Below are 25,674 nucleotides of genomic sequence, written 5' to 3'. Positions count from 1 at the left end.
TCCAAAATTCGCGGAAAAGGCTCGCGAAAGCATGGATGAGCTTTAACTGTAGCTCTCTGCATCTCTCTAGGTACTAGGGTTAGTCAGTAAGGATCCCTCAACAAGATTCTTGTGTTCATCCATGCACCTCCAGCCGCATTACATCTTTATTAATTCTATAGGGTCCCGGGGCATGCCGACCACCGAGCGCGAGTTTCTACGAAGCTTGCCTGCTATTGTCGTGTGCCGGCTGGAGGTTGCATTAGAGCCACAGCTCTGGCACCGGGGAAAGTTTGTTGGAAAGCCTGGGTAAGAGACATTTATGCTGTGTCGGGTCGCTGTCCCCGTGATAGATCGCTCTAGACATGCACGCAGGGCTCCTCTCGCAAGTCATTTATTTTAAAAGTAGGGGGCGCGGAGGCGGCGGCAGACTCCCCGTGAAGCAGCGTGAGCGAGCCCAGCCTGCGGGGCCAGCGAGGAGGGTGGAGGGACGGCTGGGAGGGGGGTGGGGGTGGGCAAAAAGCCTGGCAGGAATTCCTGGAGGCAGAGGAGCCCCCGCGGGGAGGGGCAGGAGTCTGGACCTGGGGTTTTTCTTTCTCTAATGTTTGCACGCGCACATACTGGTGCGTTGGGCTGGATTCTTCCAAAAAACCAAACGCAGCTGATTAGATGATCGAGTTTCACCCGGTGCTAATCGCTGGGGGAGGCCTGGACGCAGGAGAGACCTGTGGGCGATCCAGGAGGCGAAGGTCGTCTCAGAGCTGTGGTCGGTTTGGGCCTCTGACCAAGACCGCTGCCAATGGAAGACCTGAGCTGCAATGCCAGGCCACTGTGTACAGGTCTGCATTGGAGAGAGCAGATAGGCCCTGGAGTCGTCTGTATAAATAGACCCACTTTTAACTTGAACTTGTGGGGAGTTAGTATGAGATATGTGAGGAAGACTGCCTTCAAACAGGGGCTGGACAGTGATGTGTACAAGATGGATCGTCTGTGTACGCATACATGGGGTCAATGTTGAATTGGTCTAACAATTGCGTACAGCTGTGCAGGCATTGGTCTGGTTCTCTCCAGGGGTTGAAATTGGTGGGTGGGTTACACTGTATATAAATAAATCATTAGTAGCACCCCGGTCTCCTTCCCCCTCCTCTCCCTTTTAGGGTTTGCTGTCTATGGGATGTTGTAGTTACATTTAACCTGCCTGATAACGAGCCACATGTAGTCAAGGCAAGAATGGAAGCAGTAGGGAGGTGTACACGTTAGACAGGCTCAGATTAAGATGTGAACCTGGGTGACATGTGCTGAGACAAATCAAGACACTTGGGCCCCGATGGGCCCCGATGCCCGTAAGGAGCAAGAGATCCTTCAGGAGGGATGTATACATGGACTTGCGGGTGCAGAGACCTGTAGCGATATTCTAAGAAAAAGCCCAGACTTGGTTGAGCTGGATACGGGCAGAATTTCTGTAACTTGGGTCCAGAGACAAAAGCCCATTTAAAGGTGTGAAGAGGGTCACTTGGAAACAGAAAGCATTCATACGCACACATCCATGCTTAGCTACACAGGCTGAATGGCCGACAACTCAGTGTCTGACAGTAGACTTTCCTTCGGAATGAGACCATGGTGGACACGGGAGCGTGGGCCACGCCATCACTTTCACACCCTCCTTCACAGGGAGATTATGTGTCTTTGGCTAGAAGGGAACTGCAGGCAAAGCTGACCAGCGTAAGGGTGGATGGCCCGCAATGACCAATATTCCTTCTGGTTATAGTTTCTTCCCATCTAGACTGGAAGAGAAGGGTATGTGTGAAGCGGGTAGGAGGATTCCTACGAGATTGGGAGTTCTTGACCTTCAGTGGATGGAGGAACAGGAGGAGCGGGTCACACTGGGTGAGGAGGCAGGAAGAGGTGGTGCACTGCTCAGCTGCTCAAGGCCGCTCAGGGCCCAGTGGGCTGAGAAAACAGAACCGGGAGAGGTTCGAAGCTGGGCCCCTGGGAGAAAGGGAGGGGGGCGTGCTTTCATTTTGGTTCGCTTTTTCCCTGGAGGGGACCGTGTGGGTTCGGCCTGCGTCGGGTGATTAGCACGCACCTCTGACCCCAAAGGCGCACGTCAACGAGGCTCTGGTTTGCTTTGCCCGCGGCACGGTCCCTCTTTGTCTGAGCCCAGCCGGGAATTCCAGCTTTTATTGGGAAGACCGCACTCCCGGGCGGAGCCCGCTCCGGGTCGGGCGAGGCTGGGCTGGGCCACGGGCCGGACGGCAGGCTCGAGGCCGTCGTGCCGCCTGAACCCCAGCACAGCCAGGACCATCCTCAGGAGCGCCTGGCAGCCCTGACAATGCCACCTTGGTTTCCTCGAGGGCTCCTGCCCGGTGGGGTGGGGGACCATTCGCGCGTCTGGCCCCACCCCTCCCCCCGCCAGCCCAGGGCTGAAAGGAGCTCAGATGGCCCTTTGTTAGGCCCCAGGGTCACACCCATGCCCCGGGGCCGCAGAGGGCGGGAGAGCGGTGCTCTGGGCGAGAAAGGACCATCTTGGAGGCTTCATCCCCCGACCCCAAGGTTCGAGCCGGGCGAGACCTCGCCCAGCCTTGGGCGGGAGGCCTGGGCCCGCCCCGGCTGCTTTGCCAACGTGCCTGGCCGGCCAGATCCTGTCTGTGTGCAAAGCCGGCTGCGCTGCTGAGCCCTGGGTGGCAGTTGCCGGGTTGAGAAGCCAGCCGCCTGATCACCAGCACTTGGGCTTTCTGTGGTTGTCCCCGGTGTGTTCCTCTGGGAGTGAGAGGTGACCCGGTGTTGGATGGAAATTAGTGAACGACACTTTTCCTGGACATTTCTGTAGAAGGAAGGCCCCCTTTGCCAGCGCAAGCTCATCTGTGCCTGCCCGCAATGGAGGGGCTCAGATATGGGGATCCCCAGTTGGTTAATTTTTAGAGCCATGTCTCCCCAGCCGACAGCACCCCTCAGCACCCATGGCTCGGCTCCCCGTGGCTAGACCCGTGGGGAAGCCCGCTAGGAGATCCTGACAGCATAAAATATAATTTGTGATCTAAGAGACAGTTTCCAGTATAATCTCATTATGCACCACAGCCTCCCGGTGTTATTTTGTGGAAGGCGGACAATGATCAATTTACATTGACCCGGGGCTGGGCGAGCTTTTAGATGGTAATTGCCATATTGATTTGCATGCAAAAAGGAGACCTGCTAAAATTAAAGACCGGAAGCTAAATTAAACTAAATTTATTGTCTAGGTGCAAACCGGAGGAACTGCTGGGGAAGGGGGGCGAGTGGGGCCAGTGTGCCGGGGGCAGAGCAGGTGAGAGGCCTCGGAGTTTCAGGTAACGGATTTGGGAGCGACGTTGGTCTTTGTGGTTCCTGATGTGAGGAGGGGACCCAGCGGAAAAAGTTATAAACAGGCACCATTGCATTGAAGGCACTGGAGTCTTTTAATGCCCATGGGCGCTGCATGGGGGAGGAGAGGTTTATGGGGGTCTTCCCGCACCATTTCCGCCTCTTTTCCCCATTTCTATTGTTCTATCCGAGCAAGCGCTTGTAGTCCTGTCAGGGACACCCAGAACTCTCCATCTGAAGAGTTTTTTAAAAAAATTTTAAGCGGCCCAATAACCCTTTCTACCTCATTCCCTCCCTCTCCTCCCTCCGCCCCGGGCTGGCTCCCACCCAGACTCAGCGGGACGCCAATCGCTGGAAAAACCGCCCGCTCCAGGTGGCCCAAGTGGGGGGGGTGCGTCTGCCGGGGTCACGGTCTCGCGCGGTTGGGGGCGGGGGTCACTCCCCTGAGGTTGGAAGCGCCTACACCGAGCTGGGGGGCGGGGAGGCCGGAGGTGGGGAGCTGGAAACCCTGCCCCGATCGAAGATGCTGGAAAGTTTAAAAATGAGAGCAAGCCACTGGCCCGGAGTCAGGGGAGGCCGGGCCTCGGGGGCGTGTTGGGCTGGCTGGCAGGGTGAGGACCTGGCCCACCATCGCCTGCATCGGCGATCCCTCCTCCCGTAGGCCGGCCCCTGCCCCGTGGCTCCTGCAGGTTTCACACATCCGGAGCCCAGGCTTACGGAGGAGCAGCTGGTCCGGTGCGCCTGCCGCCGCTGGTGCCTGCCCCCTCCGAGCTGAGCGGCGGGCGTGGGTAGTTTCAGGAGCATCTGAAAGCCCGGGGCAGATCTGGAAATTGGGGGTGGGGGAGGGAGGGGATGTTGGGCGCTGACTCCGAGTTTCTGGGAGGAGAAATTGGGAAGGAATGGCTTTCTGTATTGGGACCCCCAGGGGCCCAGTAGGGCTCTGCGTCTTGCTAGCCACTTCCACGTTAATCCCCTCCCCCACCACACTCGGGTCCCCGGGTTTTTTTCTTACAACCCTAGGAATGGTGGGTGTAGGCGCTCTCTCCAAAGGGCTTTTGCTCTATCTAGATCATTTGATTTATTGCTCTATGTGGTGAAACTAGGGTGGCAAGCCTAGTCCTGGTGGCAGGAATCAGCACTTTCTGCAGAGACCCGAGTAGCAACCCACCAACTCTCCGAGCCTATTCTGGGATCCCGGATGGAGGAGAAAGTGGAGCCCTGGCCTCACACCAAGTGCAGGGAGATGTGGAGGATGTGGGGAAATGTCGAAAGACTTCAAATGGGCCGAGAGATGACTGGGTGGAGGAGCAACCGGGTTCCAGGCTCCCGTGGACGGAGTTCCCTCGTTGTTAAAGGCCAGCTTTTTAACCCTGGACTTGAGTAACAGGCCTGTGGAAGCCTTCTGAACTTCTTGGGGATTTCCAATGGCACAATTAGACCAATAATTGGCTCCTCTCCGCAACTCCAGGACTGAGTTTGACCGTGGCCCATTTTTACTAGCTGTGTGACCTTGGGGGCAAGTTATTTATGGCCTCTGAGCCTGGGTAAGTTTCTTCATTTGTAAGACTGGGAATAATTATCCACCTTAGGATCAAAGAATACTTGGCACATAGTAGGCCCCGAGGATTAGGACTGCTTTGAATGGCCGGTCGTGTTCCTATAGGTTGCTCCGCCAGTCCCCGCTCCCCCGAAGACCTGAGGCCTGTCTGGGGACCAACTTGCAGGTTAAGTTCCCCTCCCAGGGTTTCCCCAAGGATATTTCTCCCCCCTCCCTGGGTCCCTCCCTCTCTCCCTTTGTTACAGTTCTTTGCATTCTGCATTTTAAAGGATTCCATATGAAAGGACTTGGCTACCCCCGCCCCCCAAGTGGGATCATTATATGGTTAGGAATTGATTCCAGAACCGGTATCTGGGTGCTCTTTGGCGAGGTCTTCCCGTCATTCTTTGGGGGAGGGGACGGCAGTGGCTGGGGGGCGGGGGGGGGGGGGAGACCTGGTTGGAAGAGGTGAGAGGGGGTGGCCTGCTGCAGAAGCCAGAGGTGCTGTGGTTTGTTTGATAGGGATTAAGTCCGGATGTTATGAGGGCTCAGTGTGGTTTTCAATAAAGTCTGCCAGGGATTGCTTCTTTTATATCGATATGTATTTAAAAAAATTACTAGCATGAGAAGAAAACCAGACCTGCATGGATCCCGGCCGGTAGTGTGCTACTGTGATCAGGTTTCCTACTCACTCCCAGAGGGGAAGTCAGCGTTTGATTGAAGCTACACTTGGTTCTTGACTCTCAGGGGATGCCTGCTCTGAAACAGGAGCCCTCCCTCTCTCTCCTCCTCCTCCCTCTCCTCCTCCCTCTTTTTCCCTTCTTCCCCTAAAAGCCTTTGTGCGGAAAGAGCTTCAGTAGGCACGAATCCCCGTCCCTCTCTAAAGAATGCCTCCCAGCCTTTGCTGACATTGTTCCGTGAGCAGTGGGTTTTATCAGGCCAGCAGTTTGCCCCCATCTTAGCTCACTGTTCCCGAGGTAGAGTGTGGCCAGAACACACCCAACAGCGGTCCTTTTTCGGGCAGCCCGGGCTTTGCCTGCCGTCTGAAGACACTGTATCCTTTGCCCTGGGGACCCCCAGAGGGGGGTGAAGGGGAGCAGGGCAGGGGGCTGTTGTTGAGGGTCTCAGTGGGGCATGTTCCAGCTTTGGGTGTGAAACTTGCTTCCATCGGAGAAACTGAGGCATTGACCAGTTCTGTCCAAAGGCCAACTTGCGCTCGCTCCCGGCCTAGGCCTTTAGGAAAGGCGAAATGAAGTCTAGAAACATCCAGTCGCCTGCCCATAAACACAGGCAAGTGCCAAGGTCTCGCCAGTCAAAACACCCGTGGAACCAGCAGCCTCCACCTTTGTATTTATTATTTTATTAACAGCATTTTACACGGCATTTAACGAGCAGCCTGCCCGCGCTGTGCTCCCTGCAGACGGAGGGGTGGGGTGGGAGGGCTGGTGGAGGGGGTGGGGGGCTAGGAGGCTTCTGGCTGGAGAAAGCTCTTCAGTGAGGAAGGAGGAGTGGCATTTGGGGTCGCTCTCTGCTGGCTCCAAAGAGAAGGCGAAAGTCATGTTCCAGACGAAGCCCACCCCCTCTTCTCGGGACTGTCGCGCAGATGTGGCGGGTCTGGTCTCCCCTTGGACTCCAGAAGGTGAAATCTAGTCCGTTCCATCACACTTTGCCCATTGGTTATCGGTGATTTTCAAAGACTAAGTATTTGTCTGATATCGTTATTCTATATCCTGGTGGAAAGTTTATAACGAAAAGTAATGCCTTTCTTAAGTCATAAAATGAGCCTTGTATGATTATTTAATTAAAATCTATTTAAGGACCGATTAGGCGTGTAATTTGCGCTAATAATGACGATTATGGAAATGTTCGACTTAACCAAAAATCATAAAGGAGACATTTTGATCAGTGGGGCGACCAGTAAGTATTCCGGGAGTTGGACGATTTCCGAAACACAGGGGCTGGCGAAAGCGCAGAACTGCCTGGCGGGCCCCTGTGGCGGGCAGTAGAGCTGGAGGCCTCCCCGCCCCGATCCCCAGCGTGGCCCAGGCAAGGCTGGCCCATGCTCTGCTGAGCATAGCAAGCAGCCCTGGGAGCCTGCACAACCTTTATTCCCAGCTGAGGAACTGGGCGGGGGGAGGCGTCCCCCAGGCCACCAGGAGGAGCAAACTAGGAGCCGGCTGATAACACCGCGCTGCAACCCTGGTGAAATGGCCGTGCTCTCTCGCTTTGACAATCTGGCAGCGACCAACGCATGCTGCCTTGGCTAGCCTCGGCTGGAGCCGGAGGCGCGGCGGGCGGGGGGCGGGGGTCCCCTGGTTCCGGAGAAACCTGCCAGCTGCTGGGCTCGGTGCGAAGGCCGCGGAGGCAGGCACAATGCTGCTGTTGTTGGTTTGATCTCGAACTGTGGATTGTTAGTCTGGGCTCTAACTATGTGGGTAAGGGGGGAATGTGAAGGCTGTTTTACAGCGAGTGCAAATAATGTGACAGCTGTTGGTGCACGAGCTGCGCTGCGCCTCCCCAGCGCGCACACAAAAGCGCACACTATGCGGGCCGCAGAGGTGGGCGGCCACTTTGTGGCCAGAGTGTCCTCCGATAAGAAAAAATTCGGGGGGGGGGCCCCCCCCCCCCCCCCCGCACGCACCTCCCCGGCTCCCGGGGCTGGCGGTGCAGGCAGGATGGCTGGTGTGTTGTGGTTGAGGGAACTTGTTAGAAGGAGGTGGCGGGAGCGGGCCCCAGGGGTGGTGGGTGTCCCTGTCTGGAGGGGCTTGGCCACGCGGGATCTGTGGGCCTGGGTCCTTAGCCGCCCAGGACGGGGTTTTTCAGGTTTGGGGAGCTAACTTTGGGCCCTGAGCACACTGCTTGGAAACAATGTATTAACTGGAGGCTTCTGGAAACTGAAGGCTCTGAAGGCCCTTGTCCTCTTCTTCTGAAATGTCCCCGTTATTCACACAAGTTGAACAGGCGGACGCTAAGAGTGCTCGGCACGGCCCGCGTCTAGCCCCCCTACCCAATAGTTTGGGGTCGGGCCCCAAATAGGGGGGTGTGGTTGGGTGGGAGGGGTGCAGCTTGGGTTCTGATCACCCACATCCCTTTCCCTGCCCTCCCGAGCCTGCCCCTTTCTAGGGTGCATTTGCTTCAGCTGCAGGGCAAAGAGAGGCAGCCTTGAGGGCTGCCCACAGCGCCACCCACTCTGACTTAGTCAACTGGAGGCCCGCGGCCACAGGCCTTCTGCGTTCCTGCCACCCCCACCCCCACCCCTGTCCCCCCGCCAGGCTCTGCAGGGAGGCGCCAGGGTGGGAGGGACAGCTGTTGGTGGCAGCGATCACCATCTCCAGTCCTGGAAATTCAGGGATGGCCTCAAAGGTGGGGGGTCTGCCCCTGAGCTGTCCTGGGGCCAGCGGAGTGTCACCCCCTCCCTCCCCGGGGGGGGGGGCCTTCTGAGCCCCAGCCCCCAGGGTGCGGAAGAAGACCCTGCCCTGTTCCGGGTGACTTTGCGGGTCCCCAGGTGCGCTGCCTACAGGATGTCTGTAGATGGAGTCCGCCCCACCCCCACCGGCCAGGTCTCCCGGTCGGAGCGGGAACGTGGACTCCGGCGTTTAGCCGGGCTCCCCAGCGGGGCGCCGGGAGATGCTTCTGGAGTGATCCGTGAACTTCGGTGCCAGTTCTAGAAACCGGGCTCTCTTTATGACGTGTGCCATTTTCTGTAGGAATGTTGCTTGCAAAACGAGTTTCGCCTCGGAGGGAAGGCGGAAAGATAAACAAGCTCCCATCGCCAAAACACTGGCAGCCTCTCCCTCCTTCCAGCTCTCTTAAAGCAGCCGGCCTGGATTTCCAGGATTAGACGCCGTGCTTGCTTGCGAGGAGGGACTCTGGTTGGCTTTTTTTTTTCCCCCAAGCAAATGCAAATTAGAGAAAAATAATTTTCTTTCAACGATATGCAATGTATTAGTCACTTGTTATCGGGCTCCGAGGCAGGCCTCATTTGCGCGTCTGCCAGCTCGCTCACATCTGCTCGGCGCTGTTCGGGCCATTTTAACCTTGGCGGTGGCGGTGTCGTGTCTGGTCCCACGGATCAAGGAGGAGTAATTAAGCTCTGAGCAGCTACAAAAATTCCCGGGCCCCCATCTCAGCCACACTTGTTCCCAGCTTTGTTTGGGATGTTCCGAGTTCCAAGGCTGAGTAGCAGACACGGGGTTCCCATTGTTCCCTGTAAAGAAAGTGGGTGCCCCTCTCCTCCTCTGACCCCCGTCTCCAGCCTTCCCAGGACCCCCAGGCAGCACACAATTGGCAAGGAACGCGGGTGCAGGCCACAGGACCCTGTGTTTTCTGCATCTTTTATTCGTAAAAAGTTCCTTTGTGCTTCCTGTGTGTGCTGGTGGTAGCTGTTGTTAATAGCCTTATGGTGTGGCTCGTTCCTTTGGGGGGGGGCATTACTTGGGCTTCGTTTCTGCAAAGCCCTGGTGGGGACCGCGGGGCGCTGACACCCCCTGTGGAGTGGTGGGAATCGTTTAGTCTGGATCCAATGCCAAGTGGGAACCCAGCTCTGTAGAGACTAGACAGAACGGGGTGTGGGATTTGGGGGGGGTAAGTGATTAATTGCATTCAACCTAGGGTTCCCGTCTGGGCCTCCTCCTGCTGGGGAGGCCACGAGCTTCCAAACGGACCCCCCTCTTGCAAACGCACGTGGTTGTGTGTGGCACAGCCGTGAGAGAAAGTGAAAGGAACAAAAAGCCGGGGCAGTGGCCTGCTGGGCAGCGGGGGAAGGGGACAGGTCCAGCGTTGGTCCCTTGAGCTGTCCCCAGGCCATGGATCTACCTGGGGGTGGGGGGGGGGAGTGCAGGGCTGGGCTGCCAGCCCCAGAGGGGCAGCAGCTCCCCCTCATCCTGGGGCTCCCCCACCCCTCCGTCTTTACACTTGGCTACACTTGGCTTGCATCTTGGGGGAGGGGTCCACGGAGGCAACACTCCAGGCTGGTCGGGAGGGAGCCTAGGCTGGGGGCGGGGGAGGGGGGGCTCGGCTGGCAGGCAGCACACCTTAGCCTCCCTGTCTGCCCTCCCGAAGTTGCTTTTTGTCAGAAACAGTGTCGGGGAACGGAGGTGCCGAGCGAGGGCTCGGGAAAGGGGCCCCCAGGAGTGTGCGGGGCGAGGGGTTAGGTTAATCCAGGTCAGGGGCTGGGGGGGCGGTTCGTGGAAGGCCAGGCGGGGTCGCGCCGTGGGAGCGGGTGTGCGCGGCCCCGCGGGGAGGGCGGGGAGCCCGGAGCCGCCCGGGTGCGTGCGGTGGGAGAGAAAATCCCTTTGTTGCCGACTGATCGCGCTCGGGGCTGAGTCGGGGGAGGGGGCGCCCCTGCTGCTCTCGGGGCCAGCGCCGTCCCCCCGCACCCCCCCAGGGCCAAGTTCACTCCTAGTGCCTCTCTCCTCTGACCCACGGCCCTGCGAGGGGGTAGGGAAGGTTCTGGCTGCTCGGAAAGGGGGGGGGCTGCAGGAGTGCCCCGCCCTCCTCCCCTCCCCCACCCCTGGCTCCGCAGCCCCGTCTATTACTAATGCTAAACTTGGGGCGTGGGTGGGGAGGCCCCCGGAGGCGATCGCCACGACTGGGAGTGTGCCAGGAGCCAGCGCCGGGGCAGGCTGGATCGCTCCCCCCCACCGCACCCCAACATGGAAGCCTGAGGCCCGACCTTGGGGAACAGCCTGGGGGTGCCAGCTACCTGCTGCTCTGCACACCCAGGGGGACCCGCCCCAACACTGCACATGGGGGGAGCTTTCTCCTCTCATCTCCCACCCCACAGCGCTCCCCATCGTAAAATAGCAACCCCCACCCCACCCCCAGCCGAGCAGGACCCAGCTTGTGAGCCGGCTGCGCTTGGAGCTGCCGCAGGAAGGGCTCCCTAGGGGTAGCTTCTGCTTCCCCGAAATCCTCGCAACTCTGCTGAAGGTCACCCTCCCCAGCCCGGCCCCTCTGTCCCCGCCTCGGCCTTCCTGGTGCCACAGAGAAGCTAGACTGCGATTCTGGGGTTGCTGTCTAATGGGGTGAAACTCGGCCTGTACCCGCGATGGCCAGGCAGAGCTCAAGTCCACAGGGCAGGCCAATCCCCTGGAAAGCGTGTGCCGCATGTTTACAGATGAGGGACCAGGGTTGACGAGGTTCAGCCACCTGCCCAGAGGCACACATGTTCTCCAGAGAACAGCCAAGCGGTGAGGGGCACCCCCTCCCGGAGGAGGCCCCACTGCACGCTGGCCGGGGTCCCCGCCCCGGACAAGGTGCCCAGCGAGGGAGACCCCGGGAAGGGGCCCCATCAGTGGGTGTGAGGCGCGGGAGCTGGCCGGTTCGGTGGCGATGTTTCCATTCTGTCTGCTTCACTTGACAAGCGCGGTGTGCAGACTGGAACTGATGGGCACCTGAGCGGGCGGAGGCGGCGGAAAGTGGCCTGGCGCCAGGAGGAGCCGGGCGGGGAGGAAGGACAGGTGCCAACGGGGTCTGTGCTGCCTCCCTCCCTTCCCTCATCCCGCCTCTCAGCCCGGCGCCTTCTTCTTCAACCTGCTCTTTGTTTTCTGCGTTCTCTCTTTCCCTCCATCCCTAATGGTGTCCTCACGGCAGGAATAAGTGGCATGGTGGTGGCGGATGCTGCCTTGAGGCCCGTGCGCCCCCTTAGGCCTTGTCACCGAGGGTGGTCCCTCTGACCTCTTTCTGCCAATCAGGCCCTTCTCCGCGGGCCAGGCCAGGCTCAGACACTAATCATAGCTCTTGGCTCCCAGAGCAGATGTCTGCCCACGTCTGTTGAGGGAGCCCCGAGCTCTCCCGCGCTTCCGGTTACCGCCAACCTGAGAGCCAGAGACCCCTCGGTGTGTGGGCCCCTCGGTGTGTGTCTGCATCTTGCGAGCCAGCTCTCTCCCCAGACCCGCTGTTCCAGCCACTCCTCAGCCTCCCCGTCCACCCTCTTCCTTGGACCATCGTCCATCTTCATCCCGTCCCGCAGCCTTGCGCCCTCGTCTCCGCTCCTGGGAAAAGGGTTAACCCGGAGCCTGGGTGTAGCCGGGCAGCTCGCACTGCGAGCAGGTTGGTGCCTGCCCAGCGCTTTCCTGAGTGACTTCACACGTCCTGGCACTCGGCGAAGCAGAGCCGCCTGTGCGGGAGGTGGGGGTGTTGAGAAATAGGGCAGATGAGCCTCTTCTATGGAGCCGCAAAGGGCCTGCCCTGTTGATCCTCCATGGCTCAGGGTCAGCGAAGCCAGTTTTGAGGCACTTCCCTTTAGAGGTTTAGAAAAAAACACAAAGTCCCAACTACATCAACAGCCACTTCTAGAAGCAGCGTGGGTGATCCGGAGTGGGCGATTGGCTAGATCTCTGCCTCTCGTTCTCTTTTGGTTTCTTACCCCCACCGTCCCCCCTAGTAAAGCATCCCAGAGAGATGAGGGGGGAGTCCGGTTCTGTGGTTGGGGGTACACAGTGTAGCCTTTGGCGAGCATGTCCCTGCCGGGCAGTTGGGCTGCTCTTGTCTGTCACCCTGAGAAGGGCCTGGTGCCAGGCAGGCCCACGGCTCATTGGCCCTTTCCACTCGGCTCCATCTTGGGCCAGGAGCCTGAAGAGTTAAGTCTTTAGCTTGTTGCAATGAAATTATGGCTGGCAGTGGCGCCGCTGTTTGTTCAACAGACCTCCACTTTTAAACAGTTCACAAAAAGTTCATGGGGCAGCTACAGATTATAAGTGTGGTGTGTGTGTGTGTGTGTGTGTGTGTGTGTAGTCAGCAGGATCCAACAATGGAAACACTCCCCCCCCCCGTCTTTTTTTGTTTCTTCGTGTTCATCCCTGCCCATCCCCCTGCCAGCGTCACCCCTAAACACACACACACACACACACACACATACACACGACACTGAATTGTGCGTGTCTGATCGTGTGCGTGTGAGACACCGCATCCTGGTGCCCGGGAAGGACCTCGGGGCTGATGGAGGCAGCCCTTCCCTTCCTCGGCCTTCAGCCAGGTGTCGGGGGTCCTTGTCACGGAGTGGCTACTAAGGAGGTGTGCGGGGAGGGGCTGTGCAAGGGAAGGCCAGTTCTGAAGACGGACACCGCAGGTGCACACTTTTCTTCCGCATCCTTTTCTTGGGGGTTTGATTCAGTGACCCTGGCACACAGTGGGGGTGGCGTGGTCTGGTCCCACTGCTTCAGCCAATGGCCAAGGACACTGGCACCAAGGAATGTTGCCCACCGTCCACACCAGGCCGCTCACGATGTCTTCCTTTTGTTAGAAGGAGCGTTGGGGACATGCCTGGTGGTGGCCTCCCCCAACTCCATTTGTATATTTGGACCAAAAGCCTCTGCGCCTCTGCAGACCCTCAATACCTGAGTCCGACTCTTTTGGGGGTGGGGGGCGTGGCTTGTGCTTTGGAAACTCCCCGGTCGATGAAGAAAGATGCTTCCTGGAGGACTAGCCCCCTCAGGACCCCCGCCAGGCCTGCCACCTTCCGCAGATGGCCTCCGCGTTCCTCCGGCTTCATTGTTGAACGCGGGGCGCGGTGTGCCCACGCCCGTGGCGCTTGGTGAACAGACGGTGTTGTATGTCTAGGGGCTGGTGGGGCTCTGCTGGTGGACAAAGGGCCTAGTTGGGACAAAGAAATGCCCAAGGACAGCCTGGCATTTGGATTCAGGCCTCCCTGGTGCTCCCTACCCCCACCCTCTGCGCCTCTGAAAAGACCCAGACCCGGTGCCTCCATCCCAGGCGACCCGGCAGGCTTTCTGCGCTAAAGTGTAAAAAAACGATCATTTGCATATTTTTTCCTGCTAACAAAGGAAATGTGTCGACTTCGGGAACATTTGGGCTTTCGGAAACTGTGTGGGTGGGTGTGTGAGGGAGAAGGAGGAAGAAAGTTCCCCTGATGGTGTTCGTGTCAGTGGTTCCACGCTCGGGCCTGGGTCCGGGGGAGAGATGCCGCGCGGCCTGTCCGGCCGAGGGAGCTGGGCTGTGATTGCGATCAGGGAATTGCCCAGGGCCATCGGTCCCAGGCATTAAAGGCTCCCCTACTTATTAACCCAGCATTTAACAGCAGGATATGGGCTGAAGCGCAGTCAAAAGAAACGGCTCAACCTCCGAAGAGCAATTAAAATCCTGCACGAGGATAAATCACGCGCCGTGATAATCCTGTTAATAAAATGCAGCTTGTCCTGACCCTTCACTCATGCAGCAAACTAGAATGTGCTGGGGGTGGGGGCAGGGCCGAGGGGGTAAGGAAGTGGGGGTGGGGAGAGGTGCTCTCCCCCCTCTGGCTGGCAGCCGTCCCCTCCCGGGAGGTGGAAAATGGGTGGCTTTTGGCTGCTCCCAGGGCGCCAGCGGCTTGCAGCCCAGCAGCCTGGGCTGCTAAGACCTGTGCGCTCGCTCGCTAATGATTTGTGTCCCCAGTGAGCTGGTGTCATTGAATTACTCAGCCGCCTCCCCCTGCAGCTCCCAGGCCAAACCACCCAGGTTCGGTGCTTAATCTAATCTAGGGGTTGGGGTGCCGTGGGCCACCAGCCCCCCGACTCTTTAACCCTTGAACTGGAAGTTGCACAGCCCCGGAAACTCAGGGCACCGTGGGCCTCCCCTGGCTGCTGTGCCTTCCACCTGCTCTGATGCAGAGGCCGGGACCCAGGCAGAGGAGGCCAGCCTGCGGGCAGGGAGGGGTCCGCCGTGATGGTGTGAGGCAGCTTTAACCCTCTCGCCTCCCCGGACCCTTGGGGTGTGGTGTGTGCCATCGGCAGCCCCGGGGCACCGTCTGCCTCCCCGGGTCTGCGCTCTGTGGGGATTGCCTAAAAAGAGGGCTTCTCTCGTTTCCTATTTGGCTCTTTAGTCAACCTCCTGGGATTTTGTTTTGTTTTGTTTTAAACAGACTAGACGCTTGAAGAAAAGCTGCCATCCAAGAAGACGACATGCTTTCAGCAACCCCCCTGTATGGGAACGTGCACAGCTGGATGAGCAGCGAACGGGTCCGCATGTGCGGGATCAACGAAGACAGGTGAGCGCCCACGCCCGGCTGGGAGGGCTGGGAGGTCGGGAATCTTGCGGGTCTCCCCCCTGCCCCTGAGCGAGCCCAGGCCTCCTCGCTTTCTCACCGCCACGGTGGGCCCCGAAAGGGGTGGGGGAGAAAGATCTGCCTCGCTGGCGGCGCTTGATTTACAGTTTTAACAGGCAACCCAGCTCAGCGAAGCATCGCCGCCCTTTAAAAGATTAGCCCCTAAAGCGGCCTTTCAGTGCACTTTCGTTCTTAATTTATTATTTCATATTTATGAAGGAGAATTAATCCCAGTCTATATGCTGCTTTAACTCGAAATGTCAGGAGTGCGGGCCCAGGTGGATCGGCATTCGATGTGCTTTTAAAACAAATAGTTTGCTCAGTAATAACTGGGGAGAGAGCCACCCTTCACTGCGGTTAAGCCCAGCGTTTCCAGGCGTCCTGTACGGCCCATTCAGCGTGGCCGTTGGCTCCTGGGTTCAGTCAGCTGACGGCTCTGTTAGCTTCCTAATCGGTGATTTTGGGGCGTGGGGTGGAGACATCTAAGCAGATGATCGAGGCTGGTTTTCGGGGTAATGATGAGCTCCCCTGCTGCTTGTCAGCGGTTTTATCCTGGGGATTTGGGACTTGGCACCAGGCGCTTGCTTTATCGATGCTCCCTGATAACAAGTCCCAGGGCGGCCGCCGCAGCCTGGCACAGACGTGCGGCTTCCTCTGGAGCCGGGAGCAGTTGACATTTGTATGATATTAGTGTTTATCCCTCATCGTTTTGATAAAGGCAATCAAATATGGCTTCATTGTCACCATGGAAACCAGTTTCGGAGGACAGGGACCTAACTTTGGGGAAAAGTTTTGAGAGCCTGCCCTCGTGGGTAACACGGAAGTGGTCGATGTGGCCAGTACACTCCGGCCTTCTGTCCCCTGCTTTGGGCTTTGACCAGTGTGCTAATGTCTGTCCTCACGTAGAGCTTATAAGGGTCGTCTAAGACAGCAGAGCCCAGATTGGCATCTCTGGAGAAAAGATTGTGCTGGAGGAATGGCTGGGCTTAATTTTCAGCTGACCCACCTCGGGGTGGTCATGTTTGTGATCTCCCATCCCTGTTGTCCTGCCTTTGTTTGCCCCGGTCCAGTTAAATCACCACTTGGGGACAACTTGCAGTATGGCCATGGGGGAGGAATGTTTTCTCAGGGCAGTTGAAAAAAAATGGAGTTATTAGGAACTGGTCTTTTCTGGGGGCAATCTGGGAATGATGGCTTAAGCAAGGGATGCTTTCATGAAGTCGGTGTGTCCTTTCACGTAGGAAAATTCCTGTAAATGACGGTGACGCTTCAAAGGCCAGACTGGAACTGAGGGAAGAAAATCCCTTGAACCACAACGTGGTAAGAGATGAATGGCTTCTGTTGATGTGCTATCTGAGTCGCAGTGATCTGTAATCAATCGTGCATTAATTTGCATATCATTAAAGGGCTTGGGTGGGGGTGGAGCCTGGTGTTTCAGGGCAGGGCTCAGTAGGAAGCCGCTGTCTGCCGCAGGACTAGGCCCTCACCTCATCCCTTCCCACTCCGGGTCCTTTCGATGTGCCCAGGTCCCCTAGCCGGGTGGGAGATGTGCCGCCTTTTCCTCGCTAAGCTGCATGCCACATCAGTGCTCCCGGATGGAGAGATTGCCAGCCTCCAAACAGATCCTTAGGGTTTCCGTTTCCAGTAAAATCTGAAACGCACGAGCTTCTCAGACACCAGGGAGAGGAAGTCAAAAGATGCAACCGCAGTTTGACCCCTGGCCTCTTTATTGATTTAGAAATGAGCCATCTCCAGTCCTCCGCTGAAGATTGTTTCTTGTTATGTTAAATAGCATCCAGGAAAGACCCAGTGAGCACGGCCCCGCCCCCACCCACAGGCCACGGAGGGTTAGTCTGAGAGGCGTGGAGTTAGTGTGTGTCCGTGGCGGCCCCGTGTTTTTTTGCTGAGAAGGTGAATTTCCCAGAGTTAATAGATGACTGATAACGTGTGGGCCGCGAGTCTAAAGGGATCGACATTTTCTGGGCTTTCAGGGTCCCTAGTGGAACTGGCAGCCAAGGGTTCTGGATGAGGGGGGAGGGGGCCGGAGAACCCGCACCCTTTCCTCCTCCCCCCTTTCTGCTCAGATGCTGAGGCGCCTGGTGTGTTACTGAGCAGGTGGCAGTCGGTCTTTGGGACGGTCGGGTGCTTGGGAGGAATGTCTTAGTAACCCCCGTGTTCTTCCACCAAGGTGGACGCGACCACTGCCCATCGGATCGATGGCCTGACGGCGCTGAGCATGGACCGCACCGGCCTCATTCGGGAAGGGCTGCGGGTCCCGGGCAACATCGTGTATTCCAGCCTGTGCGGGCTGGGCTCCGAGAAAGGCCGGGAGGCCGCCGCCAGTTCCCTCGGCGGTCTCGGGTTTTCTTCCGAAAGAAACCCAGAGGTGCAGTTCAAACCCAACACCCCCGAGACGGTGGAGGCCTCCGCCGTCTCCGGAAAAGCCCCCAATGGCTTCAGTGCCATCTACAAAACGCCACCCGGAATACAAAAAGGCGCGGTGCCCCCCGCAGAGGCGCTGGGCTTGGACCGGCCGGCCGGCGACAAGCAGAGCCCTCTCAACATCAATGGTGCTAGCTACCTGCGGCTGCCCTGGGTCAACCCCTACATGGAGGGGGCCACGCCAGCCATCTACCCTTTCCTGGACTCGCCAAACAAGTACCCCCTGAACATGTACAAGGCCTTGCTACCTCAGCAGTCCTACAGCCTGGCCCAGCCGCTCTACTCCCCGGTCTGCACCAACGGGGAGCGCTTCCTCTACCTGCCGCCGCCCCACTACGTCAGCCCCCACATCCCCTCGTCCCTGGCTTCGCCCATGAGGCTCTCGACGCCTTCGGCCTCCCCGGCCATCCCCCCGCTGGTCCACTGTGCCGACAAGAGCCTGCCCTGGAAGATGGGCGTCAACCCCGGGAGCCCCGTCGATTCCCACGCCTACCCCCACATCCAGAACAGCAAGCAGCCCCGGGTGCCGTCCGCCAAGCCGGTCAGCAGCGGCCTGCCCGGGGACGCGGCGCTCCTGCTGCCGCCCTCGCCTCGGCCTTCACCCCGGGTCCACCTGCCCTCGCAGCCCACGGTGGACACCTACCCCGAGTTCCACAAGCATTACGGCCGGATCTCCACGTCGCCCTCCGTCACCCTGCCGAAGCCATACATGACGGTCAGCGGAGACTTCCCGGTGGCCCGGCTCTCCAAGTACCCGAAGGCGGCAGAGGGGGCGGACAGCGCGCAGCCGGTGCCCGGGCACCCTCGGAAAACGGCGGGTCAGGACAGGAAAGACGGGGGCTCGCCTCCTCTCTTGGAGAAGCAGACGATTACCAAAGACGTCACCGATAAGCCGCTGGACTTGTCCTCGAAGGTGGTGGACGCAGACGCGTCCAAAGCCGAGCACATGAAGAAAATGGCTCCCACGGTGCTGGTGCACAGCAGAGCCGCGAGTGGCCTCGTGCTGGCCGGGGGCGAGATGCCCAAGGAAACCTTATCCCCTCCGGGGAGCGGCTGCGCTATCTATAGATCTGAGATCATCAGCACGGCGCCCTCGTCCTGGGTGGTGCCCGGGCCCAGCCCCAGCGAGGAGAACAATGGCAAGGGCCTGCCGCTCAAAAACAAGGCCTTGGACTGGGCCCTCCCGCAGCAGCGGAGTTCCTCGTGTCCTCGCATGGGCGGCACGGACACCGTGGTCACTAACGTCTCGGGGGCGGTGTCCAGCGCGGGCCGCCCGGCCTCCGCGTCGCCAGCCCCCAATGCCAATGCCAATGCCGATGGCAGCAAGACCAGCAGGAGCTCCGTGGACACCACGCCGTCCGTCATCCAGCACGTGGGCCAGCCCCAGACCACGCCCGCCAAGCACAGCGGGGCCAGCAGCAAGGGCGCCAAAGCCAGCAACCCAGACCCGAGCTTCAAAGCGAGCGAGAATGGCCTCCCGCCCAGCTCCATCTTCCTCTCTCCGAACGAGGCGTTCAGGTCCCCACCCATCCCCTACCCCAGGAGCTACCTCCCCTACCCGGCGCCCGAGGGCATCGCCATCAGCCCCCTCTCCTTACACGGCAAGGGACCTGTCTACCCTCACCCCGTCTTGTTGCCCAACGCAGTCTCTTTCCCGGGCACCTGGCCCCCAAGCCCGGCCTGCCCTATGGGCTGCCCACCGGCCGGCCGGAGTTTGTGACCTACCAGGACGCGCTGGGGTTGGGCATGGTGCATCCCATGTTGATACCTCACACGCCCATAGAGATCGCGAAGGAGGAGAAGCCGGAGAGGAGGTCCCGGTCCCACGAGAGAGGCCGCTACGAGGACCCCACCCACCGGAGCCGCTTCGATATGCTGGAAGCGAGCAGCACCAAGTTACACCCAGACGTTCCCGCCGACAAGAACCTGAAGCCCAGCCCCGGCTGGAATCAAGGCAAAACGGTCATCAAGAGCGACAAGCTCGTCTATGTGGACCTCCTTCGGGAAGAGTCAGACACTAAACCTGACGCGAACGTGTCCAAAGCCGGCTTCGCCGCCGACAGCATCGGCCAGACCCCCGAGCCCGCCAAGCCCGCGGCCGAGCCGGCCCTGCAGTCGCACCGCGATTTCATGGCCCTGAGAGAGGAGCTGGGGCGCATCAGTGACTTCCATGAAGCTTATGCCTTCAAACAGGCCGCGGGCCAGGCCGTCTTCAGCTTAAGCAAGGAGGGCGCTCCAGCGGGCCCCAGCAAGGAGAACCTGGGGGTGCCGGTCTCCGCACCCCCGTTCCTGGAGCCGACACTCGGGAGCGATGGCCCTGCTGTAACTTTTGGTAAAACCCCAGAGGACCCCAAACCATTTTGTGTGGGCGGTGCCCCACCCAGTGTGGACGTCACCCCCACCTATACCAAAGATGGAGCTGATGAGGCAGAATCTGATGGCAAAGTGCTGAAGCCGAAGCCATCGAAGCTGGCCAAGAGAATCGCCAACTCCGCTGGTTACGTGGGTGACAGATTCAAGTGTGTCACCACCGAACTGTACGCAGATTCCAGTCAGCTGAGCCGGGAGCAGCGGGCACTGCAGGTGAGCCCCGCCCCCGAATCTCAGTGACTTGATCAGTTGTCAGCTTTGTAATGTGTAAAGGGACGGGGTGGGGGTGGGGGGGTCTGGCGAGGCAGGTGTGGTTATGAAGCTTATGGTAATTTAAATGTATGAAAGGTGGCCAGTAAGGGGACCTGAGGGGGAGCACTGAGGAGGTTCATGTGCCTGGTTATTTTAAGTTATTCTGTAGATTTTAAGAACGCCACTCAGATGCTGATAAAGGAAGTTACTGAGTGTGAAGGCTAAAGACTGCATGACGTGTACCTATCAGTTGCTTTAATTTCTCTGCCGTGACTGTACGTTAACGAATATGCCTAGAAGTGCTACTTAGGATGCCTGACGCGCTACTTGGTGGAGGTGTGTAGCAGCCGCATGTCTGTGGGATTCGTGCAGTTTTTTTTTCACCAAAAAAAAAAATAAAAGCTCGCTTAAAGGGATAGAGTATGTATTTAACTTGCTAGTGAATGATAGATGTTGTATAGGAATTTCCTTAAGATATTTTACTTTTAATTAAAAGATAAATAAAGCCAAATTAAAATGGGCACTCAATGGATCATTTAGATAACTTCATCCATTTAATTACATAGATGGAAGGATTACAAGAGGACAGTATTTTATGTCTACCCGCTGCTTACTGTGAGGTCAGTTCTTCAAATTTTTATTACTAGAATCTTCCATAAACCTTTTGAGTTAAATTTCATTTCCAAATACCAAGGGAAGTTTGTGGGCCATGGTCGTCTTTATTCATTGTGCACTTTTTCCTTTTCTGTTGTGTTTTGTTTTGTTTTCTTTGCGTTGTGTTTTCGTTCTGTTTTATTTACCTTCAAGAGAGAATGTCTGTCTCTATGCAAGAGTGTATGTATGGCTATACATACACAGCGCATACGTATCTATACATATGGCTTTATGAGTAAAGAATGTGTGACTACTTACATATAGATCCTCTTAAATTTTTATCTGTTAAATTTTAAAATATCTCAGTTGTATCATAAATTGTGGTTGGTTTTGGGCAAACTTTTCTTTGAAAATACTTTCCTTTAAGGTAAGGCAAATGAAATAGCTTTTATGGTAAGGTGTTGTTTTTGTTTCCATCTTCGTTCTCTTTCTAGCGTGCAATGATGCGCTTCTCAGAGTTGGAGATGAAAGAGAGAGAAGGTGGCCACCCAACAACCAAAGACTCCGAGGCGTGCAAGTTCAGCCCTGCAGAGTGGGAAAGCTTGAAAGGAAATCAGGACAAAAAGCCAAAGTTGGTCGCCCTGGAGGAGGCCATTGCTGACCAGAATGACAGTGAGCGATGTAAGTGAACCCGAGTGGCGTGTGTGTGGGACCGCGGAGGCGAGCCTTTTGAACATTGTGGCCTCCGGGAACGAGGCACCTATGGAAGACGGTGTCCTGTAGTTAGTAACAGTGTAACAGCAGAACGGCAGCCGGAGACTTAGTGTGGCCCATCTGTGTTCTTTTTTGTAGTAGCGGAATGATACTTGTAGCCAGAGGTGGCTCCCACCACCGCAGGCACAGTCTGGTCTGGAAGAGAGAGGACTTGTGCTCTCCCAGACGCAGAGGGTTTGTTTGAATGCGATGCAGGCTGAGGAGCAGACTCCTCTTCTGTGGCGGGTTTGCTTGTCATCATGGGGAGGCGACAGCGCCATGCAGGGGCACCGTGTAAATGAAGGGCTTCTTCCCACTAGATAAAGTGTGTTTCCTGTTTTGGAGGCAAAATGTGGAGAGAAAGCTCGCTTTCCTCCAGCCACTCTTCAGTCCCACCAGCTGGTCCACGGCTGCGGTGGCCTTTGGGGGTTGCTCACATGACTTCTCTGCCCGATGCGTTGGTGATGGGGAATTAGGGCATTTTGAGAGAGTGGGTGCAAAAGCCGCCCCCCGCCAAGACAGGACAGTCCGGGATGATGGGTGCGATTGGGAGCGCTGTGCCTTTAAATGTGAGAGGTTTGCCATTCCTCCGCACACTTGATGGAATTGGGGAGGATTTGTGGCCCAGGAGCGCTCACCCTGGGGGTCGGCAGCAGCCTGTGGCCGGGGTTGTGAGGAGGCCACACCGGGACCAATGTGTCCTGCGTTCGTCCAGGACAAGGGCGCTGCTGTTGCTTGTCAGGGGCCTTACCTGGCGGCAGGGGTTCTGGATGCACCTGAAGTGAAGGTGTCCTTGTTCCTTGGCCTCACGGGCTTGACATGGTGAAATGGAGGGTCCGGGCGGCTCTGGAGGAAAGCGGCAAAGAAAGCTCTCCTGGCTCATGCCCACACCAGGCACATAGCCCTTCCCGTCCGAGGCCCCCGGATGCCAGCTCTCCAGGAAGTGGGCAAGGCCGGCTCCTGGGCAGGTGCTTCTTTGAAGAAGGAAAAGCGCCTGCCAGGGAGAAGCCCTCTGGGTGGGTGGCGAGGGAGGCTGGAAGGAGTGGGAATGAGCCAGCCTCCAGTCTTCCTGCCCTTTGGTTTTCCAGTGACAGGGCCAGACCCACGTGGCCCACGCCCCTCACATCTCAGCGGCCTCGCCCCGGCCTTGCTCCCGGAGAAGGTGGTGTCCTCCCCAGTCTGTTCTGCTGAACCTGGAAATGAGAGCTCGGTGTGGCCAGAGGGGGGGCGGGCCAAGCCTGGGGTGATTCAGAAAGGCCTTCCTGAGGCTTCTCCAAGCCCAGGCCAGTGGAGCCCCCAGGACATGGCTGAGTGGGCTGGGTTCATTCAGCTGCGCGTGAATGGGCCTTATGGGCCTTCTTTCTCCTTCTGGCCCTTGTGGTTTGAGCCCACGTGGGCTTGGTTTGCCCCCCGCCCCCCGATTGGTTCTCTTCTCATGAGAGCGCTGTGGCTGAGAGCCGAGCTCTGAGCACGTGGGGGCTGGAGCAGGCAGGGGTCACAAAGAGGGTTCAGGGCGCCTTCCAGGCACCTTACCCCTCCCGAGACAGTCTTCCCTCCACTCCTGGAGGCACCAGAAGCTTCTAAGATGGTGGGTGCAGCCCGCGCAGAAGGGCCAGCTCAGGGAAGGTGAATGAACTTGAAAACACAATGGCCAGGATTCTCACTCATTCTTGGTCTGCGAGGGAGGTGGCTGAGTGAGGTTTTTATTTTAGAAGTTCAGCCGATGAGTCAGGAGCCTCCTCAGCCTTGGACTTTTCTGAATAGGAGCCATCAGCGGCGTTTTGAGGGTGGGGAGGGCAGGAGGCATGCGTCCATCCCGCCGTGAATGTGAAGTGACGGCTCCTTTGCCAGTCCTTCGGCCAAGGCAGCCCCAGGACCTGCTCAGTGGCGGCGCCTGGGCAGGAGCTGCAGGAGGCGGGAGTCAAAGGGTCCACAAAACTTCTTGCTCAGGAAACTTGTCTTCTGGCCGGGCACCTGCGAGTCCTGGAAACTGCTTTGAGTTGGGAGCAGAGATGGCCGTGTCTTTCCCGTAGACGGTGCGTTCACAAGCTTAGCCTTTGCTGGGCTGCTGTGGTTACCGGAGAGGGGGACTTCCGGGCACGGGCAGCCTTCCCACCTTGTGTCGGGCTCACTGGGCATGGCTCACCAGTGGTGAGGGTGCTTTGTTGCCACGGTGACTTGTAAATGTTGCCATGGCAATGCTGCTGCAAAATAATGCAATGGCATAACAATGATAAATTATGGGATGTATGTGCTGAGTCATATGACCAGGCTGCAGGGATGAAATAAGTGTTAAACCACAAACAACACGGCCACAGTCACATCTGCTTTACACCAAGTGGCCGAGAGCACATGGCCGGCCCCTGGCAGAAGGGCCGACAGCAGTAAGAGTGCAGGCGCTATCGGCACATCTCCTCTGCCCTGGAGGGTGATCCTGTGGCTTGTGGTTGGGAGAGATTCCTGTAGGAGCTCCCAGGCGGTGTGCAGGAATGCGACCCGGAGCCTCTGCCCCGTAGCTGCGGGCTATTCTCAGGCCTGGGCGGCAGGGGGGAATTGGGCTCTTTGCCTGAGAGGCCTAGAGGATGGGGAAGGGTGGAGGCACTTAGTTTGGGAAAAGATCCTTGTGCGAAATGGGGAAGAAAGCAACTAAAGTTTATGTGTGGGGGGGGGGGGGACGGGGGGATGGAAGTGAGCCCCGACTTTAGGAATGGGGGGTTCCTGATGACACTTCAGGAAGAGCCAGAGATATCACCTTGCAGGGCCCCTGGGGACAGGGCAGGAATGCAGGCCTGTGCGTGGCTGGGGGGGAGGCGGGGGAGGGGCGCCCAGGCAGCCTTACCAGCTGGGAAGCCTGCAGGAGGCTGGACAGGCTTGTGGGAGGGAGACAAGTCCCCAGTCCCTGCCTGCTGACACGTGAGCTAAGTCATCGCAAGGCCTCCAGGTGGTTGTCCCCGGCGGGCAAGGCCGGCCCTGCGGCCAAAGGCCAGGTCTGGGCGCTGGAAAGTCACTTCGCTGTCAGGAAGTTGGCCGTGAGGGTGAAGATGTGGGAAAGCAGCTCCCCGAGGAAGGTGCCTCTGCAGCGGGGTTGGGACTGTCCATGCTCGGGTCCCTGCAACCTGGAGCGGAAAGGTAGAGTGTGGAGGTGGCTCTCAGTCTGCTCAGGGGCAGCGAGGTGTGGGCGGGGGTGACGGGCCGAGCACCCCATTCTGGCCAGGGCCCATGCAGGCCCAGCCCCTGCCTGATCGTGGCCTTGGAAGGCGTGTGTCATCACCCTGTCACCTCTGCTTGCCAACCACCTGGTTTGGACATCTTTCCTGCCTAAAGGGGGGGAGGGGGAGTACGCTTTTAAAATTGCACGTGGTGATTGTTAAGAAAAGCTTAGTTTCCCACGGCTCCCCAGGCCCTCCCCGGGGCTCTCTGGGACGGCTGAACGGACCAGCGAAGTCGAAAGGTGTGACCGGGAGGGCTCATGTCCTTAAATGTCGTCCATCTGGGGCTGCGGTTCCACCTGGTTGGAGAGGCTTGGTGCCCTTTGGTGGGAGCCATTTCTCCCGGCTTCCCCGGTGCGGCTGGGCCTGTTTATGACGCCGGCCTGGGAGGCGGCTCGCGGTCATGTCCCCACTTTACGGCTCAGCGGGTCACGGAGCAAAGCCACAGCCGCGCTGCACGGGCCGGAGATGGGGGCGAGCGGTGGCCCCCGGCTCTGCCAGCTTTGTGTTGGGGCGCTGCCACCACGCTGCCACGAGGGGAGACCACGTGGTTGGGGCAAGCCCACCGATCCTTTGCAAGAGTAGACGCAGCTCCCACTGCCCCACCTACGGGGCCCAGCGTTAAGAGCACAGGCTAGCCAAGGCCAGGATGACACTTGTCCCCACAACTGACGGCCACTGAGCCCCGGGAATGCCCCCCAGAGAAGGCTGGAGGTGACATTGGAAGCGGTCAGCGTGTGAGGAGTGTGTTGATTTCGCCCAGAAATGGACATGGATGGTGTCATTAGCTCAGTGTTATGGAAGTACCATGCTCCTTCCCTGGGTGACGTGCAGGTCAGTGGGGGGAGCACCTGAACATCCCCGTGGTGGTTTGGGAATTGTTTGTGTGTTAGAAAAACTGGGAACAGCCAAGTAGCCGATGAGCTGGCTCGTAGGGAGAGATGGGCTGAGGTGATTGAGGAAGGCAGTTCAGCCAGTGGTGGCCTCGCGTGGAGAGGGGTGACCTGACGGAGGGAGGGGTGGCCTCCTGCCTTGGGAAGGTCCTGTGGGTGTGCGTGGCATTGCTGAGGGCCGGCCTCGGGGGGGGGGGGGCTTAGATTTCCTTCTGGACAGGACAGGGGAGCAGCTCCTTGGTGCAGCGATGTGCTTTCCCCCAT

The 25,674-nt window shown here is 58.3% G+C and overlaps 1 protein-coding gene across 1 annotated transcript in view; it reads left to right on the top strand.

Annotated features, from left to right (window-relative positions):
* The window catches only part of BCOR (BCL6 corepressor), a 40,841-nt gene that overhangs the window by 3,569 nt on the left and 11,598 nt on the right, over positions 1-25,674 (top strand). Inside the window, 6 exon segments of the mRNA XM_006090557.3 lie at positions 14,715-14,840; positions 16,139-16,217; positions 17,086-18,979; positions 18,982-19,922; positions 20,528-20,581; positions 21,050-21,241. Of these exon segments, the coding sequence (XP_006090619.1) occupies positions 14,755-14,840; positions 16,139-16,217; positions 17,086-18,979; positions 18,982-19,922; positions 20,528-20,581; positions 21,050-21,241 (3,246 nt within the window). The 5' untranslated portion in view covers positions 14,715-14,754.

This window comes from Myotis lucifugus, unplaced genomic scaffold, assembly GCF_000147115.1.
Source record: "Myotis lucifugus unplaced genomic scaffold, Myoluc2.0 scaffold_76, whole genome shotgun sequence".
NCBI lineage: Eukaryota > Metazoa > Chordata > Mammalia > Chiroptera > Vespertilionidae > Myotis > Myotis lucifugus.
The sequence above is the reverse complement of the archived record's forward strand: the minus strand, read 5'-3'. Positions and strand labels throughout refer to the sequence as shown.